This window comes from Terrapene carolina, unplaced genomic scaffold (assembly GCF_002925995.2).
Source record: "Terrapene carolina triunguis isolate 2854851 unplaced genomic scaffold, T_m_triunguis-2.0 Scaffold130, whole genome shotgun sequence".
Lineage (NCBI taxonomy): Eukaryota > Metazoa > Chordata > Testudines > Emydidae > Terrapene > Terrapene triunguis.
Genome location: NW_020664481.1, coordinates 25,321,566 through 25,342,613, shown reverse-complemented (window position 1 = coordinate 25,342,613; position 21,048 = coordinate 25,321,566). Strand labels below are relative to the sequence as shown.

Here is a 21,048-nt window from a genome sequence, read left to right as displayed (position 1 = left end):
CTCTAGAGCTGTAGCTGAAATCCACTATTCTCTCCAAGCACCACAACTAACACAGCAAGCTCCCATCAGTCAGCGAGAAGACTTGTTCCTAATTCTTGATGTTCAGATGGATACTACTATTTAGATGTGCAGACTGTGACTTGTCTTCGTCTTACCCTCAGCAGCACTCACACTAGCGTTTAATGTCGGAAGGCAGACAGTCTGTTCCCAAGCAAGGAAAATATGTGCCACTGTCTAAAGTGCACAGCAGTGCATATTATGGGGGAGTAAGGTGAATTATAGAGCACACCCAACTGTTACATGCTAACTGCCCCCACATGGACAGCACTGGAGTGAATAAAAGGTACTTAGTTCACATTAACAATCCTCTTTCAAACAGGACTATATTCACATCAGTTAGGTACCTTTTAGGTCACACTGGCAGTATCCACACAGGGCAGTTAGCGTGCAACACGTTGGAGTGTTCTGAAATTCACACACCACATCCTGCACACTGCTGTGCACTTTACTCAAGTTCTCATGCTCATTTAAGTAGAACCACAACAGCCAGAGCTGGGACACATTTTCCTTATTACCCCACCCCCGAGCAGGCAGAACCAGATAGCCAAAGTTGTTCTTGCAGCTTTTTTTAGCTCCCTGTCTATCACCCTGCCCAGAGGATGTTTGGGTAGCAGGCTTACTTCTGAAACTCATTATGCCATGAAACATTTCCAGGGCTAACCGTTATCTCAGCTTTATACAGGTAAGTAAACCTTGTTGTCAAGATAGGGACAAGAAAATATTAGATCAAGTTGTCTGATGTGTCACTTTGTGCAAATCAAAAGTATGAGATACCTGTGGATGTTTCCTTCAGCGTTAGTCCCTCTGCCACATTGCAGCTTTGAGACCCCAGACATAACTGCTTAAAGAGCACACATCTGCCCAATTTTTGATGTGGAACAGGAGCCAGATTAGTTGAGTCATTCTGGTTTCATTCCTGAAGAGCTAAGTAGAGTCACTGATTACAGTATGGGGAGAAACTGCTTATATTGATTATCTGTTAAAAAGGCCAAAGGGCCTAGCCAGAAGAGGTACTGGTCATTCGACTCTGAGGTCACACATTCTGTTCAGGCCAATAATCTTCTCCTGTTACAGAGGGTGTAGTGGGTCATATCCCACTGTATTAGCCTGCGGCACAACCTAATGCTGATAGCTCATTATGAGCCAAGAGGTTGAAGCATCATTAGGTAAGCCTCTATTGTTTAACAGTCATTCCATTGTCTCAGGTGTAGTCATGTCTGCCCTATCCTCTGTTTGGAAAGTTCAGGGTACTTACAGCCACTCTGCTTCCCACAATGTTTACTTGAGCCTTGCCCCAGGCCAGGCCCTGCCATTATTAGTCTCCAGTACTCAGCATTACTCCGATATATTCCCAACAAGTGTCCCTTACATCCTTCTCATGCTGAAGCTAGACTGACACATTATGTTAACAATGGAAGCTACTTCATATCTGAGAAGCAAGATTTATTTTTGGATGGTAGAGAGATAAGTCTCCCTTACATTTATCTTATTATGAGATCATCCAGCAACAGCTAAATACTGTCAAAGATAATGGGCTCCTAACCTAAGTTCAGGCCTCTCTTGTTCTTTTAATTAACTAATACACAAGAATCTGTCTCTGCAGCCCAAGCTAACGAACATTGTTTTCACAGATCTCCTGTCCTTTCCCAGAGTCCTAGTACTTTGATTGTGATGACATGGCACAGGGTCCAGTTCTCGAAGGAGCAGTTTCCTTCATAAGGACAGGGAGCCAGCAGAGAGGTTCCTGAAATATCAGAACAAGCAAGGGAAGCAGACAGGTGCAAGGTCAAGGTTCTGTTGCCTTTAAGCCTGAGCTTCCTTTTCTGAGTCTGTAATCACATGCAGGAGCATTCAGACTAAGAGTTAAGTGCACTGTTACAGGGTAAATCAAGCCACTGTGGCCTGGTCTACACTAGGACTTTAATTCGGATTTAGCTGCCTTAATCCGAATTAACCCTTCACCCGTCCACACTACAGAGCCAGTTAATTCGAATTAAAGGGCCCTTTAAATCGATTTCTGTACTCCACCTCGACGAACGGAGTAGAGCCTAAATCGATTTTGTTAATTCGAATTAGGGTTAGTGTGGACGCACACCACTGAATTACTGTGTTTAAGTTAATGGGGTAGTGTGGCCGCACACCACCGAATTAATGTGGTTTAAAACCGAATTAAGGTGCTTAGTGTGGCCGCGCACAATCGAATTTATACAACCTGTTTCCCAAATTCGAATTATCTAAATTCGGATTAATCCTGTAGTGTAGACATACCCTTAGAGAACTTAAGACTTCAGGCTGGTTTTAAGTGAAGCATTCAGAGTAATGGGGAATGGTAGTAATTCCAAAGGGGGGGGGGAAATCCATATACTACACATGGAATTGGTCTGCTGGGTTATTGGCACCAACCTGGAGTTACTGGCAGCTCAGTTCTCACCACATGGCAACATTACCAAGTCTATCACCTCTTTAAAACCACTGTAGTACAGCCAGATTGTGTGTTGGTCCATTTCTCTATTGCAGAGAGTTTCAGGATTGCCAGGAGGTGATGTAATCAAGCCCTAATTACTCCCTTGGCATAATCACACTTCACAAGTCATTAAATAGATCCTCCACCACATATAGTGGGAGCTTTTCCCCCATAAGAAACAAAGTGGCTTATGTTATTCAAAGACAATTCCAGGCTCGGGGATTAGAGAATTTTATTCTCAGCATTTAAGGATTTGTCAAACTATTCTTTGCCCTGGATACAAGGTTCCAGGGAAGCATAAGGCATTCTGAGTCTCTGTGTGCCATTCAGCTGCTCTCTCCCAGGGTGAGCTTGTCAAACAGGTACTCTCCCATGCCATTCTGGGGCACTCCCAGGCACTTCAGGTTGGTGAGGTGGTCTCCCAGCTGCTTGATGGCTTTCATCTGCTCCTCCAGGTAGTCAGACTCCAGGAAGTCACACAGCTGTAAGAGGAGACAGAGGATAGTTAGGTATATGGACTCACTCTTGCTCTCTAGTATGGCATTTAGTAACCCCCATTTTGGGCATTGTGCCAAGAAATGGTGTTGAAACAATGAACTACAGGACAGTTCAGAGTCTCTAGTACTGTAAATGGTGTGGAATCCACTGTACAGGTAGAAGTAGCTAGGAAACAGGGCTGTTGGCAATGAGATTAAGATTATCTCAAATCTCATGTGCAGTAAATGGCCCATGTCACTTGAGAGTGGGGGCATTCACTAGTGACCAGGGTATGAAAACCCTGTAGTGGCAGAAATTCAGAAGCTAGCGCAGCTTCTCATCAACCTGGCATTTTTCCCTGGGCTTCGGAAGTACTAGAGAGAGGCCCTTTGAGGAGTGGTTTTCAAGACACACAAAGGGCAGGTAGGCACCTTACCCTCTGGCTTGGAATACAACATATGCTCCTGCCCTCACCACTCAATGTGTAAAAGACAGTGAGTGGCTGTGACGGGTTGGATCACAGAAACTCCCTTGGGAGCTGCCACCTGATGTGCAAAGACTACCCCTGTTCCTGTTTTCCCTGGTAGCTCAGGACTCCAGCACCCTGTCTTGCTGAGCCAGACACTCCCGTCTGCTCCAACACAGACCCAGGATCTGAATCACTTGTCCCAGAGCTGCAAGTTTACGAAAACAGCTCACAGAAGTGTGCTCGTCTTTAGCACTCAGATGCCCAACTCCCAATGGGGTCTAAACCCAGATAAATTAGTTTTACCCTGCATAAAGCTTATGCAGGGCAAACTCATAAATTGTTCGCCCTCTAGAACACTGATAGAGAGATATGCACAGTTGTTTGCTCCCCCAGGTATTAATACATACTCTGAGTAAATTACTAAATAAAAAGTGATTTTATTAAATACAGAAAGTAGGATTTAAGTGGTTCCAAGTAGTAACAGACAGAACAAAGTAAGTCACCAAGCAAAATAAAATAAAATCTGCAAATCTATGTCTAATCAAACTGACTACAGATAATCTCACCCTCAGATGCTTCAGTAAGTTTTTTTCCCCCTCAGACTGGGCACCTTCCAGGCCTGGGCACAATTCTTTCCCCTGGTACAGCTCTTGTTCCAGCTCAGGTGATAGCTAGGGGATTCTTCATGATGGCTCCCTCTCCCTCTGTTCTCTTCCACCCCTTTATATATCTTTTGCATAAGGCGGGAACCCTTTGTCCCTCTGGGTTTCCACCCCCCCTCACTGGAAAAGCACCAGGTTAAAGATGGATTCCAGTTCAGGTGACATGATCACATGTCACTGCAAGACTTCATTGCCCACTTGCCAGCACACACATATACAGGAAGACTAACAGGTAAACACAGCCATCTGCAGACAATGGTCCTTGTTAATGGGAGTCATCAAGATTCCAAACCATCATTAATGGCCCACACTTTACATAATTACAATAGGCCCTCAGAGTTATATTTCATATTTCTAGTTTTAGATAGAAGAGTGGTACATTTATACAAATGGGATGATCACACTCAGTAGATTATAAGCTTTGTAATGATACCTTACAAGAGACCTTTTGCATGAAGCATATTCCAGTTACATTATATTCACTTATTATGTTTTTATAAAACCATATAGACTGCACAACGTCACAGTGGCACGTTGAATATTGCAGCATAAAAGGGATTTGTTCTTGTTAGTCCTGTGTATAAAGGGAAGACTTCTTAAACACGGAGGCGGGAGAGGGTATGTGTGCATGGTTTTCCTGACCATACTCAGGTGAGGGTCATTTCTCCACTGGGCAGCTTGTACAGGTTCAAAGCCTGGTTACCTTGTACCCAGGGTAGGAAATTAAACATACTGTGACTGTACAATGTTGGATCTATGCATTGTTACTGCCCACAAACATCCCCCGTTTCAGGGCTGCTTCAGATGGAGAAGTAAATCCCCCCAGACTGTCAAAGCAGCAATGCATGTAGTTACTGCCTTCACTCTCTCCACTACCATACTCACATGAGGGTCATTCTTCTCAGTAGCCAGCTTGTGCAGGTCCAGGAGGACCTGGTTTATAGTCTTCTCCAGCTGCAGGGCGCACTGCAGGGCCTCCAGGCTGTTCCCCCATTCATCCCGCTCTGGCTTCTGTTGGGGAATAAAACACCTCAGGGTGCTCACTGTAGAGCTGTAATTTCACAACCAAGGCAGCTTTCCACCCCACCACTAACAGCACTGGGCATCCCTATATTTTCATATTCTATAAATACAAAGCAAAGTTGTTGCTTGTGAAGTGAGGGAGTAGATGGTCAGGTCACAGGTAAGCAAGCCTGTTCTGTGCTTTTAGCCAACACCGGCTCATGTATCATCACATGTCCATACTCACCCTTTACCATAAGATGGCCAAAGTCGGATGCTCCTGAACCATGCAGCTCTCCCTAATTTGCTACAGAGATCACTCTTAGAAGTGCTATGCCTGAACAAGGCCCATCACTTACTCCTAGAGAAGAGAATTAGAACTACACTGCAAGCACAGCTACGAACCCCATTCTCTGAAGTCCAGTTTGAGAGAGCCCTCCTAAGGGGACAGTGTTACTTTGTTGCTTACCTTGATGTCCTGCAGGACAATGAGCCCCCCCTCGCTTGTTCTGATATTTCAGGAGTTTCTCAGCATGCTCCCTCTTCTCACGGGACTGCTCTTTCAAGAACTCAGCCATATGCCTCAGCGCTACATCATCGCAGTCAAAGTAGTAGGACTGAAGAATAGCAAATGAATGTTTACTGACCTGGGCTAGAGAGAGAGAAAATTCTGGCATTTTATCTGGACTAGAATAGCAACCTAGAGACCTTAACCTAGGTTTTCAGCCTATTGTGTTGGTAGACTCTGTACTTGTCAAGAAACACTTCCTGTGCTTCAGGCCAGGGCCGGCTCCAGGCACCAGGCACCCAAGCTGGTGCTTGGGGCGGCACCTGGAGGGGGGTGGCGCAGCGCTCTGGCCGCCGGGGAGAGAGCGGAGCCCCCGCTGGGGCTCCGGCCGGCCGCCCCCGCTCCGGCCGGCCACCCCCCCCCCCCTGCGGGGGGCCGGCCGGAGGCTTTTTTGCCTGGGGCGGCAAAAAAGCCAGAGCCGGCCCTGCTTCAGGCTGTGCAGCCAAGGAGCATTCATCCCTTTTGATGGACAGGGAATGGAAACAGAGTGAAACTAGGTGGCAGGCCAGAGATGACAGGGGAGCTTGGGCTAGAGCTAGGAATCAAAGCCAGACTTCCCAAGTCTCCCTCAGATAGCTGTATTAAGTTCCCAGCATTCAATCCTGTAAGAATAAACCCTCTAAATGACATCATTCTGCAGACAACACATTAGTCTTTCCATAGTCAACTCAGATTTATACAAATGGATTTCTGTAGCCCCACGAACTACATGCTGTCCTCAACTGGAATTAATTAGAAATTAGGGACTTAGAAAGTAAATTTAAAAAAAAACACACACAACCCTTTTAGAAAATGAAGCCCATCTCAGAGCATAAAGAGGCAAGATTTTTTTTTTTTTTTTTTAAACAGAAAGAAGAAGAAAGAAACATTTACCATGGACAGGTAGACATAGCTAGCATACAGCTCCAGGTTCATCAGGTGATTAATAGCAGCCTCACACTCAGCATAGAAGTTCTGACTCACCTGGGACTCCATTTCTAAATCTATCAGATCTAGCCTTAATTAACAACAACAAATATCAATAGACCGCACTGTGTTCAAACGCTGCTGGCACAAGCACACAGCCTAGAAACAGAATTCTTCTCTTAGCACAAGCTGATATAAATACTGCTCAGAGGAGGCTTTACTGTGATTTACAGATACTACTGCCCAATGAAAGTTCCCTTCCTCCCCAAGACACCAATCAGCATTGTAGGTTTGCAGAATTTGCACTGGTGAGTAGCTGACTCACCAACATGAACTCTTCTGTTGCCATTATACCCCCTTGAAAAAAAAGGAGGTTATATAGAGACTCCCAGAACAGCACATTCAGCCCATTTGCTGGTTCTTGATCAATCCCCTCAGTGGAAAGAAGGTGCAGAAAGAGAAGGTGATGCCATGATACCCAGTGAGTTCAAGCTCCACTGTTTCCCACACTGACCTTGTGAAAGTTGTCAGAGGTGTTTAATCACTAAAAGCATGGCCTGACATATCTGTAGCTGGAGTTACTTCTTGATGCATTCAAGAATCCCAGGGTCTGTTAGGACAGAAAGTGTAGCATGGACATTTCATGATAAATGCGGACTGTGACATAGAAACAATGAGAGGAATCAGCACAGATATGGTTCCCACCTCTGTCTGTCTTTCAGGTTCCACAGCCAATCTCACATACCCCAAACCCATGTGATTCATGCCAGTCAGTCAAGGACTTCTTCTACTTTCCATTCTTCTACCCCTTGAAACAAATGTGTATAAGGAAACAAATTTGATCCAAAATCCAGAGCAAGCACAGGCAGAAGCACAGAAAGAGAAAACACTAAAACAGTCACCTCCATATACAAGCAGCCCCATTACTGTAAGGTGGTTCAGGGAATTCCATGGAATTTTCTAACCTTGTGTATGCGGCTGCATATTTAATAGTTGGTATGAGGGTAATACTTTTATTCAGACTCTGTTCAGTAAAGGACCAATGTTTACTTTTCTTCAGACAAGCTATGCCTATCTAGTCTCAGGCATGAGTGAGTTATTTAAAAGTAATTTAGGCAGTGTTGTCCTGTTGCGTTCCAGGAAGTGAATTAGGTAGTGTTGTTTTAAGCTGGCAGAAATCTTCATCTCATCCTGTCTAGTGCTGGAGAATATGGGGTTCATATTCTTTATTCCCCTCTGAAAGGGAACAGCTTCTCACTTCCTGCTGGACTTGCTCCTTGGGGCGATATCTGCCACAACAGAGGCTGGGTGGGCAGTGGGAGCAAATGTCCAAGCACAGGCTGATGGGAAACCTCCCTGGAGCTCCCATCCACTTTATTTATACATGACGTAAACCTATCATGGCAGAAACATAGATGTGATATACAAAAGCAACGTAGCAGTTTAAATGCAGATTATTTATCTCACTGTCTTTTCTTGGTCTGCTGGGCTCTAGAGCAGCGTTTCCCAAACTTGGGCCACTGTTTGTGTAGGGAAAGCCCCTGGCGGGCTGAGACGGTTTGTTTACCTGCCGCATCCGCAGGTTTGGCCGATCGCAGCTCCCACTGGCCGTGGTTTGCTGCTCCAGGCCAATGGGAGCTTGTGGAAGCGGTGGCCAGTACGTCCTTCAGCCCGCGCCGCTTCCAGCAGCTCCCATTGGCCTGGAGCAGTGAACCGCGGCCAGTGGGAGCCGTGATTGGCCAAACCTGTGGACACGGCAGGTAAACAAACCGGCCCGGCCCACCAGGGGCTTTCCCTACACAAGCAGTGGCCCAAATTTGGGAAACACTGCTCTACAGAATCCAATGTGAAGCTTTGCAGAAAGAATGAAGAGAATCATCCAGAGAGTGGGTAAGCAAAAGTAGATGGGAACCTGGGAGGCAGTGACCATGAGATGGTCAAGTTCAGGATCCAGACACAAGGAATAAAGGAGAGCAGCAGAATACGGACCCTGGACTTCAGAAAAGAAGACTGACTCTCTCAGGGAACTGATGGGCAGGATCCCCTTGGAGAATAACATGAGGGGGAAAGGAGTCCAGGAGAGCTGGCTGTATTTTAAAGAATCCTTATTGAGGTTGCAGGAAAAAACCATCCCAATGTGTAGAAAGAATAGTAAATATGGCAGGTGACCAGCTTGGTTTAACAGTGAAATCCTTGCTGATCTTAAACGCAAAAAAAAAAAAAAAACTCAAACAAAAAAAAAAACAAAAACAAAACAACAAGAAGAGGAAGATTGGACAAATGATCAGGGAGGAGTATAAAAATATTGCTCAGGCATGCAGGAGTGAAATCAGGAAGGCCAAATCACACTTGGAGTTGCAGCTAGCAAGAGATGTTCAGAGTAACAAGAAGGGTTTCTTCAGGTATGTTAGCAACAAGAAGAAGGTCGAGGAAAGTTTGTCCCCCTTACTGAATGAGGGAGCCAACCTAGTGACAGAGGATGTGGAAAAAGCTAATGTATTCAATGCTTTTTTTGCCTCTGTCTTCACAAACAAGGTCAGCTCCCAGACTGCTGCACTGGGCAGCACAGCATGGGAGGAGGTGACCTGCCCTCAGTGGAGAAAGAAGTGGTTCAGGACTATTTAGAAAAGCTGGACGAGCACAAGTCCGTGGGGCCGGATGCGCTGCATCCGAGGGTGCTAAAGGAGTTGGCGGATGTGGTTGCAGAGCCATTGGCCATTATCTTTGAAAACTCATGGCGATCGGGGGAGGTCCCGGATGACTGGAAAAAGGCTAATATAGTTCCCCGGATATTCCTTCTTCCCTTTTTTAAAGATGGGCACTACAGGCCAGTCAGCCTCACCTCAGTCCCTAGAAAAATCATGGAGCAGGTCCTCAAGGAATCAATTCTGAAGCACTTAGAGGAGAGGAAAGTGATCAGGAACAGTCAGCATGGATTCACCAAGGGCAAGTCGTGCCTGACTAACCTAATTGCCTTCTATGAGGAGATAACTGGGTCTGTGGATGAAGGGAAAGCAGTGGATGTGTTATTCCTTGACTTTAGCAAATACTGTCTCCCACAGTATTCTTGCCGGCAAGTTAAAGAAGTATGGGCTGGATGAATGGACTATAAGGTGGATAGAAAGCTGGCTAGATCGTTGGGCTCAACGGGTAGTGATCAATGGCTTCATGTCTAATTGGCAGCCAGTTTCAAGCGGAGTGCCCCAAGGGTCGGTCCTGGGGCCGGTTTTGTTCAATATCTTCATTAATGATCTGGAGGATGGCGTGGACTGCACTCTCAGCAAGTTTGCAGATGACACTAAACTGGGAGGAGTGGTAGATACGCTGGAGGGTGGGGATAGGATACAGAGGGACCTAGACAAATTAGAGGATTGGGCCAAAAGAAATCTGATGAGGTTCAACAAGGACACGTGCAGAGTCCTGCACTTAGGACGGAAGAATCCCATGCATTGCTACAGACTAGGGACTGAATGGCTAGGCAGCAGTTCTGCAGAAAAGGACCTAGGGGTTACAGTGGATGAAAAGCTGGATATGAGTCAACAGTGTGCCCTTCGTGCCAAAGCTAATGGCATTTTGGACTGTATAAGTAGGGGCATTGCCAGCAGATCGAGGGACGTGATCATCCCCCTCTATTCGACATTGGTGAGGCCTCATCTGGAGTACTGTGTCCAGTTTTGGGCCCCACACTACAAGAAGGATGTGGAAAAATTGGGAAGAGTCCAGCGGAGGGCAACAAAAATGATTAGGGGTCTGGAGCACATGACTTATGAGGAGAGGCTGAGGGAACTGGGATTGTTTAGTCTGCAGAAGAGAAGAATGGGGGGGGGATTTGATAGCTGCTTTCAGCTCCCTGAAAGGGGGTTCCAAAGAGGATGGATCTAGACTGTTCTGTGGTAGCAGATGACAGAACAAGGAGTAATGGTCTCAAGTTGCAGTGGAGGAGCTTTAGGTTGGATATTAGGAAAAACTTTTTCACTAGGAGGGTGGTGATGCACTGGAATGGGTTACCTAGGAAGGTGGTGGAATCTCCTTCCTTAGAGGTTTTTAAGGTCAGGCTTGACAAAGCCCTGGCTGGGATGATTTAGTTGGGGATTGGTCCTGCTTTGAGCAGGGGGTTGGACTAGATGACCTCCTGAGGTCCCTTCCAACTCTGATATTCTATGATTCTACGAAGACAGCAGATCATGTCAGAAAATAACATGGCTTTCAACCCAAGAAGCAGAATTCTGGAGAAGACAAGGACTCACCCCTCCCATACATGGCAGGGCATTCAATGAAGGAATTGCTCACATTAGTCCTGGACATACTCACAAGGGTCATTCTTCTCAGTAGGCAGCTTGTGGAGGTCCACTAAGGCCTCGTTCACAGCATTCTCCAGCTGCAGGGCGCACTGCAGAGCCTCCAGGCTGTTCCCCCACTCATCCCGCTCTGGCTTCTGTAATACCATCCAGGAAAGTGAATAAGGCCCTCGGTCATCTTAGATACTGCATATAGTTGCATGGAGGGGAGGAAGGGTTAGGACTGAGACTCATTTCTGCCAGTACTAGCCTCCCAATGTCTAGGAGTTTCCTAGGCTTCTGTTAATGCTGGTCAGGAGTGACAGATAGCAGTATTACTACTTGACCACCAACCCAAAGCCAACCATTCAGCACATCTGGACACATTTAAGTGGGGCTATTTATATTTTAAGTTCTCTTCTCCACAAAGACCTATTACTCTAAGGAGGTAAGGAAGTTAAGTGCCAAAACAATTATATATGAGCAATTAGACCTATCATAAGAGAAGGAAAATTCTGAGATATCTAGCCTACTCATTCCCTCCATGCATTGTCTTTTCCCAGTACACAAAGACAAGCCTTCCCTAAAAGTTGCAGTTGTTCTTTTTGTTTCTCACCCTGATATCCTGCAGGACAATGCATCCATCTCTCTTGTGCTGGTATGTCAGAAACATCTCTGCATGCTCGTTCTGCTCATGTGACTGCTCCTTAAGGAGCTTGGCCATGTGCCTCAGGGCCACATCATCACAGTCAACATAGTAGGACTGGGGGAAAACAGTGTAAACAATGTTTACTATCTTGGGTTGTAGAGAGAAAGCTTCTGCATGTTATTTACATAGGCCCCCTCCTAAATTAATAGCCCTTTGTATTAGGCACTATTTAGTAAGAGTGGTTGACAAGTAGACTGGGACCTTGTCTACTCAGAGACAAAGTTAGCATGAAGGATACAGACGCAGGAGTTTAAAGCACAATAGCTGTTCTGCACTGACTCCCTGCCTGGACTCACTCACTTCACATTACGTTTATTTAAGTGCTCATGCAGATAGGCCCATAGTTTGTAGCAAGCTGGGGTGTAAGTCTACCCCACACTAGTATGCCCCACCTCACGTGTGGGCGGTCGTTGCTGCTAGAAACTAGACATTCCCTACTGCACTTTAAATCTACACCCACATTAAATAGACCTTCCCCCAAACTAAGTGCTTATTTAGACAAGCAGTGTTTGCTTAATATACTTTGTACTAAAATAATAGTGTACACACAGAGAGCAAGTGCAAAGTATCTCATGTACATGAACTAGTTCAAGCTTCCCTCCACCCCCATGTAGAGCAGCCCTTTGATTTGTTACCCCTTTTGCAATCTGGGTTTAGGTTTTTAAGTTAAGTGCCGCTCTTGATTAGGCCTCCACTATCCCCCTGGAGTCACTTGTAGGTGCCTACAGGAACAGCTTAGCAATCTTCTACTGTTTTCAAAATGGCTAGGTCAATGGCACTTCATTGACTAGTTGAGTTACATCATGACAGGATTCAAACTCTGACCGAGACTAAGTCAGCTCCCACCCCACCTCCCCTTAGAGATTTCACGGTCTCTCCAGTTACTTAGTCACACCAGCTACTGCATAGCCCTAGTTAGTGTTTTGTGCTTCATGTAATACCCATTTCTGTATGATGCACACTAACAGCCACTCACTCCCATCTAGCCTCGCCATAAGCTGACCTACCATCTGAGCCTTGTAGTAGTTGGACAGGACTTTCTGCTATGAGAGCAAAGGGAAAGTTAGAGCCTTCAGGCATAAACTTGGGCTAAAGGATGGCACAGTTTGTCATGAGAGAGGTCAGCATCTTTATGCAATTCCTGAGGGGACACTTCACCCACGAGCATAGGATGTCTGAGGAATATCCATAGGCAATGTACTCCTGTACCATCCCCTCCTCACCTGACCGTCTGCTCTCAGTTTACTATGTTCGTTCCATACTAGCCAATGATTTGTCAGCAAGATGTCTGTGGCCTCCTTCATCCCCACCCCAGTTCAACAGCACAATACAGACTTTAATAGGTTAGTCAATTTTATTCTCAGCACTTAGATGGTCATTGATACAGCTTCTCTCCTCTGGAAAAAAGCCATAAGTGTTAAATGGGTAGTTCAGCTGCTCTCCCCCAGGGTGAGCTTGTCAAACAGGTACTCTCCCATGCCATTCTGGGGCACTCCCAGGTGCTTCAGGTTGGTGAGGTGGTCTCCCAGCTGCTTGATGGCCTTCACTTGCTCCTCCAGGTAGTTAGACTCCAGGAAGTCACATAGCTGCAGAAGCAGATAGGAGGTTTAGGTATTAGACTTACTTCTGCTCTCCAATATTCAATACTGTGGATGTAGTGAGCCAGTGGTGCACATACATAGTTACACAAAGAGCAGCTTTCACTGCTGGTTAGCGTGAAGCCTCCAGTGCTATGCAGTTTTGAACAGACCTCCCTGAAGACTGTTTAGATTCTGGGAGTATGTATTTGCTTCACAGGTTTCAGGGGGCATGAACCTTATCTTTATGCACTTCATTTGAGCAGACGTGATTACTCATCAGGTGCATAGCATGGAAGCTAAAGTGATTGAACAGAGCTACAGTTACCAGCATGACAATATCTCTAGTAAAAGAGGCTACTCCGTCATTTGTGCACAGATTAGGAGACAGGACATTAGACAGAGATTCAGTAGCACATTCCATTTATAACATCAATAAACCAACATGAAGAGCAGATATGTATGCTGTTTCCAGACATGCTTCACTAGAGTACTGCTACCTGGATTGAAAGCCAAGGACTCGCTCTCCCACACTGGGCAGCACATCCAAAACAGGGGATAGTGCATATTCTAGTCCTGGCCATACTCACACGGGGGGGAGGGGGGTCGTTCTTCTCCATAGCCAGCTTGTGCACGTCCAGTAGGGCCTGGTACACAGTCTTCTCCAGCTGCAGGGCCTCAAGACGGTTCCCCCACTCATCGGGGGGGGGATAGCTTAGTGGTTTGAGAATTGGCCTGCTAAACCCAGGGTTGTGAGGGGGCCATTTAGGGAACTGGGGTAAAAATCTGTCTGGGGCTAGGTGCTGCTTTGAGCAAGGGGATGGACTAGATGACCTCCTGAGGTCCCTTCCATCCCTGAAATTCTATGATTCTACTCTAGCTTCTGTAATACCAGCCAGAATGGCATAATAGATCCCCAACATTCTTAGAAGAAAAACTTACAAGTGGGAAAAGATTAGGATGAGAACTGGGCAAGAAACATTTTTCCCATCTCTCTAAACTTTCCCGTTCTGCACTGGGATGAAACTGTGACCATCTGAAATTTCATAAAACCAAAAGGGAGAGACCCAACCCAGAATAGCCTGTAGCCTGGCGGTTAAGGCACTTATCTGGGATGGGGAGGACTCGACTCTGCCCAATTTCTAGGGCAATAGACACCAAGATAATAGCTATTCTAAGTTGTGCTTGGTCTTTTGCTAGAAAGACCATTCTAACAAGTGTTTTGTTAAAACTCATACTTTGAAAGGGAAATGCTTAATCACTTTTCAATGAAAGCCCATTTTGAACAAACACAATGTAATGTAGCAAAGTAAAAATCACACATTTTCTTTGGTCATACCTGCCAGTACTAATCTCTCAAGGCTTAAGTGTTTTCTAGTGAACATGCATCATCCACTAATAGTGATCAATAGCACTGCTATACTACTTCACCACTAACCCCAACCCTACCATTCACAGCTCAGACATTTAAGTAGAGCAGTTAGGAATTTAAATCCTGTGCTCCAGAAACAGTTTTACTCCTATGGCACTAAATATTAAGGTCACGTTAGGTCCTTAGACTTCCAGTTTGACTTACTTATGTAGCAAAGCTCTATGGGAAATTCCTCTTAAGATTCCCATCTCTACAGCCCCCTCATATTTTCTCTTCACATAGCTAGAGAAGAGAAACCCTATTAGACTCCATTCCACTGACCTCCCACCACATGTGGTTAGGGACTTAGTTGCTCACCTTGATGTCCTGTAGGACAACATGCCCCCCTTGCTTGTTTTGGTAAGTCAGAAACTTTCTCTACATGCTCCCTCTCCTCATAGGGCTGCTCCTTCATGAATGGGGTCACATGCCGCAGGGCCACATCATCACAGTCAAAGTAGTAGGACTGGGGAGATAGGGAAAGCAGTGGTGACGATTTAGGATATTTGGATTGTGGTAGCACCAGGAGGCCCCAGCTGAGATTATGGGCTTCATTATGGTATATAAAAACACCTTCCTGCCTCAGAGAGTTTGATGGGCAGCTGCCCAAGACCTTACATGTAAAATGTTACTCCTATGTTGGAAGTAAGGAACTGAGGCACAATGAGTTTAAGGACAGAGTTTTCTGAAATACGTTTGTGTCTCTGGCACTTGAGTCCCAGAAATGGTTAGCAGTAGGATTTGCATGTTTCAGAAGATTTGCCTTAAAATGTCCCTCTTAAGTATCACCAACTTCCTGTGTTGGAGAACAGGAACTGAACTCACTTGGATTAATGCATTGCACTGGTACTTGAGCTCAGTGATATCTTTAATCTAGGTCACCCTTCAAATAGCAATAGAGCTATTACTGCCTCTGACACCTAAACATCCCTTTCCCCATTTCAGGCCTCTAATAACTTCAAGTTTCCTATTAGCTCTACACTAGAAGTTGTAGAGTCACAAAAAACTCATCTTTACAAGTGTATGTAACACTCTAGTTTCCAAGGACATTCTACACAACGAGAATTTCTCATTGATGGCTTTAAAACCTCAATAGCCTTAGATTGCTGCAAATGCCTGAGATTTAACATACAATATTCCTGTGAAATATGATAATGGGGGCAAAACGAGACAAATAGGCGGCTATCCCAATACAGTTTAATGATTTAGTTCTGTAATTGATTTAGTGTATGACACCTATGTGCTTATAGGCAGGAAAACGCAAGCCTGTCTTATGGCTATTTCCATAAGAAACTGTACCTGAAGCCTTAATGATGCATCATCTCAGTATGTTTTGATACTTGGCTCTTGTGTGGCAAGGATGAGACCACGTTTCCCTCTTGTCCAAGCTGGGTAGACTTTTTTTTTTAAAAAACGCAAAACACACCACACACACACACCCCCCACATGCAACTGTGACAAAAACTTGTAGGGTTTTCAGAGTCATACTCCATGAGTCTTCCTAGATATTCCCTGTTCATGAGCAGCATCCTACTACTAGAAGTAGACTAGAGCAACAAATAAAAGTAGAAACCAAGTTGCTGGACAAATAGCAAGTTTTATTTTGAGGATATGCAGATATTGCAACTCACAAGCAGCTGTAAGAGACAACAGATCAGGACTGCACTCTAGACAGCTTCAGAGTTTGGAGCTCAGCTGTTCTCCCCCAGGGTGTGCTTGTCAAACAGGTACTCTCCCATGCCGTTCTGGGGTACTTCCAGGCGCTTCAGGTTGGTGACATGGTCTCCCAGCTGCTTGATGGCCTTCACCTGCTCCTCCAGGTAGTCAGACTCCAGGAAGTCACAGAGCTGTGGGAAACAGGGAGGGCTAGGATGGACTTATGCCTGCTCAGACATACAGCACTGCATTGTTTTATGGAGTTGCCAGCTAAGCACCAAGCTGCAATGCCAGCCAGGTAGTGACAGCTAATTGCAGTCAAACTCTCAGTCCCCAGATGCTCTTCTCATGCAAGTCCCTGAAAGTCTGGGAGGGAGGGTCAAGAGAGCATTCTATAGCCATTTAGCTCCCACTTACTGAGACAAGAAACTAGTAGGCATTCATGCTACAGTGATGGCTCATTCAAATACCTGGATAGATTATAGTAGCTTGATCATACCATAGAAGGGGAGAAACATTGGTCTATGACTTCCCCCCACCACATCCTAGGTCTCTTGTAGAGCTATTTGCCATACAAGACAGCTTTGTCACCCTTCCCTTCATGTGTAGCTATAGGGACCAGTCATTTCATGACTTAATCGATCTTGTGACCCTGCCATCCCAAAACATTGTCTGGTTCATTCTTTTACAGTAGGTTGGGACAGTTGCTTTCTATTTGCTTATTTGTATCCATAAGAACCAGAGGGAGACCTTCTATCCATGGGTATGTCAGACCAATTCACTTTTGATGCCCTGACCACAGAAGTCAGACACTCCCTAGTTTTAGAGAGTTCTGGGGTCTGCAGAAGCCAGCTAATAAGGCTTCTAGACCATGTTCAATATAGTATTCAAACCACAGCCACTCATGAACAGCTATTCACATCTCCTCCTCCACTCACATGGGGGTCATTCTTCTCTGTAGCCAGCTTGTGCAGGTCCAGCAGAGCCTGGTTCAGAGTCTTCTCCAGCTGCAGGGCGCACTGCAGGGCCTCCAGACTGTTCCCCCACTCATCCCGCTCGGGCTTCTGCGCAAGAAAGTAAGAGTTAGTCTGGTCCTGCCTCTCAACAATTCCAGTCTCATTTATCCAAAATGAGTTTGTCTTATGCTGGGGGATAGAAAGGAATTTGGATAATGCACAGGTTCAGATAAAAGAGCAGAGACCCCTACCCAGGACTGCGAGGAGGCTGACTAGTCCCCAGCTGCATGCAAGGCCACCCTGCTGCTGAATGGCTCCTGCCCCCTCCATTATCTGAGCTCCCAATTATCCAAATAGTCCTCCATGCTATTGGATAATCCACATATAGCCAAAGTCTCCATTCACTGGCACACGTGTTGTATTAAAAAAGAGGTTTCCCCTCCCCACCCTCATTGTTTTATCTATAAAGTGTAGCTAAACACTGGAGAAGGGGAAGAGAGTGTGGGGGAGCAGGATAGGGAAGAAGATGGACAAAGTTTGTGAATTCTAATAATGCCTGCTAGAGTGTTCACAGAAATCTCTATTACTAGGGGTGGTGTAGACCACAGAGTATAATTCTAGCCCTAGCCTTCAAACAGTTTAACAGATGTGGACAAGAGATACAGATCTTCTGCTCCTGATCCATAGGCCTCAGAGAGGACACCCTCAATGGATGATATGATAATACATAACTTTTATGCAGTACTTAGCAGATCTTAAAGCACATACAAGGAAGTCAATATCATTATCCCCATTTCACAGATGGGGAAATTGAGGCACAAAAAGATTAAGCAACTTGCTCAAGGCCGCCCACCCTGGGAGTAACAAAACCAAGAATAGAATCCAGGTCGCCTGAGTCCCATTCCAGTGCTCCATTCATAAGCCCTACATTTTATTCTTGCAGGCCAGTGCGTCATGCTTATGACATGGAAAAGTTACTTGACTCCTAGAGAATTTAGGGCAGCAGTGGGATCCCTCAGAATCTCCCCTTAGATTTGTATCTCACCTTGATGTCCTGTAGGACAACACGCCCCCCTCGCTTGTTCTGGTAGATCAGAAACTTCTCTGCATGCTCCCGCTCCTCATGGGACTGCTCCTTCAAGAACTGAGCCATGTGCTTCAGGGCCACATCATCACGGTCAAAGTAATAGGACTAAGGAAGAGTATAAAATATTAACAGACATCAGTCATGGGATAAGGATAAAACACTTTACAGAAAAACAGTTCCTTCCAATGTGCAATAGAGAACCTCAGTGTAAGGAAACTCAAGCATCTCTCACCAATTGAAGGTGGAGTACATACATAAAGGCCTCCCCACTTACCCTAGAAGCATTACTATTATACTTCTGATACTGCTGACATAGGGACCTCAGGTTGAGTGTTTGTAGCTCTTCCTTTGTCTTTAATAGATGTGTTGCATAGGCAATGGTCAGTCCTGGCAGGCTTATACCCACAGCAGTTAATGCTAAGAAGTACCTAACAGGTCTCAGAAGTGGCCATAGGGAAAAGAGTACAAGTGACTATTTTTTAAACACAGTTTTGCTATTCTATTTCAATGAAAAATTATTAAACATAGTTCACTTACAAACAATTAAGTTAATATATCTATAAAGGGCATTTCTGTCTGCTTTCTAACAGCTCTAGCCTCTGAAAAAAAGAGGAAACACTCACCAGGGACAGATAGACATAGCTGGCATACAGCTCCAGGTTCACCAGGCGATTCACAGCAGCCTCACACTCAGCATGGAAGTTTTGGCACACCTGGGACTCCATTCCTCTGCTTGCAAGGTTGTTGCAGTAAAGTACAATCAATAAGCTAAAGCTTAAAACAACTTCTCTTCAAGCACTACTACACAAAACTCACAACTCCTCACCCACACAAAACCTGGTCCCCTACAGCTGCTATTAATAGTGTTCAAAGCCAGGTGTGGGTGTGAATGACAGCTGTGGCTACCCAATGGAAACACCCTTCCTTACCAAGGAACCAGGTGGGGCTGTGGGTGAGGCTGTTTCTCATTTTCCACAGGTGACATGACCTGGCCAATTAGCAGAATGACCCTGCAGCCTAGGCCCTGCAGCCAGGGGAGACAAATGAGGAAAGTTCAACAGACAAATCCAGTTTCCCAATAGCTCTGTAAGGAAGGGAAGGAGGAGTAGTTGGGTGTTTGGAGGACAGACACTATGATGATGGCGGCCAGATAAGTACCTAGATACTTAACTTAGGGATATACCATAGATTAGACAAAATGCTCCGTGAAGTGAACATCTTTCCTATGACATTTCCAAAGGGAGGCACGAGCCCTTCTGCTATCTGAAATGTTACCTAACACAGCTGGTGTTATATGGAGACCATGGAAAGGACCTTGAGGTTTATCATAAGATAGGCATAGGAGGAAAAGTCAAGATCAGGAACGTCACAGCAGCAGGGACTGTGCTTTTCTTTATGTTTGTACAGAACCTAGCACATTGAGGGTATTACCAGAAATGAATAAACAACAACAAAAACTATAACATGGACAATGGGGAAAACGTGGAGCTCCAGAGACCCAAGGAGAGAGTGAGGGGCCAGGTGGGAGCAACAGCCATGTGGCACATAGCAGCAGGGGCATATGAAAGTTGGCAGCGATGGTCACAGAAACAGAAAGCCAAAGGTAAAGCTGAACACAATTCATAAAATTGCACTTAAAGGTGTCAGTGACAATAAAGGGTTTTTAGTGGCCAACTGCAGCATTTTGTTCCATTATTATATTTCCAGTTGATGGGGCTAGCACAGGGGTGGGCAAACTACGGTCCGTGGGCCGGATCTGGCCCACAGGATTGCCACCCCCGTGGCACTGTAGGGCTAAGGCAGGCTCCCTGCCTGCCCTGGCCCCGTGCCACCACGTCCCTGGGGGGTGGGGCAGAGGGCTCCATGCACTGCCCCCACCTGCAGGCACTGCCCCCCGCAGCTCCCATTGGCCGGGAATGGGGAACCACAGCCAATGGGAGCTTTGGGGGAGGTACCTGCAGCAAGGGCAGTGCACAGAGCCCTCTACCCTCCTCCTTCCCCCAGGGGCCACAGGGACGTGGTGCCGGCCACTTCTGGGAATGGCACGGGGCCAGGGCAGGCAGGGAGACTGCCTTAGCGCTGCTGCCACCCCAGAGCCACTCAAGGTAAGCGGTGCCAGGCCAGAGCCCACAACCCGAGCCCCTCCTGCACCCCAATCCCCTGCTGAGCCCCCCGTTGCACCCCCCACCCCCTCCCCCCCCCCGAGCCCCCGCATACACTCCACACACCCCTCCTGTGCCCCAACCCCTTGCCCCCACCCTACATTCATGGCCTTGTATGCAACTTCCCCACCCCAGATGTGGCCCTCGGGCCAAAAAGTTTGCCCACCCCTGGGCTAGCAGCATAAATATGTAAGCAAGTGTTTTGAAGAAATAGGCAAACCTGGGCTGTAGGACTCCTGTGACCCACCTGCAATGATTTGATATCCAACATTTTTCTTCAATAAAAGATTACAGTATTTCCAACCTTCTTTTGCTGCCTTTTATTCCAAATGGTTTCTGGCTGCATATTCACTACATAATACAGCCCCTTCCCCCCCCGCAACACACACCCCTTATGCCAGCATCTGTCTGCTGGCAATATATCAGGCCTGTCTGCAACTGACTAAATTTAAAGAGAGCCAGTGGCAGGAGCTACAGTCTCTCTCAGTTGTCTAACTGATTTTGATTCTCTGCCTTTCACTTCTAATAAATGGATTTTCATAAGCAGGGGAAGAATCTGATCCTGGTCCTGCTCACCCCCACATCAGAGGAGACCCCTTTGCATT

At 46.1% G+C, this 21,048-nt stretch overlaps 2 protein-coding genes and 1 pseudogene across 2 annotated transcripts; all 3 read right to left on the bottom strand.

Annotated features, from left to right (window-relative positions):
• Window positions 1-2,850: 2,850 nt before the first annotated feature.
• LOC112121694 lies at window positions 2,851-6,677 on the bottom strand (annotated as a pseudogene).
• Window positions 6,678-10,899: 4,222 nt separating this feature from the next.
• On the bottom strand, window positions 10,900-12,898 carry LOC112120366 (ferritin heavy chain B-like). The gene is made up of 4 exons (XM_024219423.2): window positions 12,818-12,898; window positions 12,602-12,637; window positions 11,502-11,648; window positions 10,900-11,043 (listed from the first exon to the last, which is right to left on the bottom strand). Exons 1-4 carry the CDS (start codon window positions 12,896-12,898, stop codon window positions 10,900-10,902), a joined length of 408 nt encoding a protein of 135 aa, XP_024075191.2.
• A 3,375-nt stretch (window positions 12,899-16,273) lies between these two features.
• LOC112120369 (ferritin heavy chain A-like) lies at window positions 16,274-20,769 on the bottom strand. Its single transcript, XM_024219426.2, has 5 exons — window positions 20,691-20,769; window positions 18,905-19,010; window positions 18,240-18,386; window positions 17,177-17,302; window positions 16,274-16,429 (listed from the first exon to the last, which is right to left on the bottom strand). The coding sequence occupies exons 2-5, from the start codon at window positions 19,004-19,006 to the stop codon at window positions 16,274-16,276; spliced, it is 531 nt and encodes a 176-aa protein (XP_024075194.2). The 5' UTR covers window positions 19,007-19,010; window positions 20,691-20,769.
• Window positions 20,770-21,048: the final 279 nt, after the last annotated feature.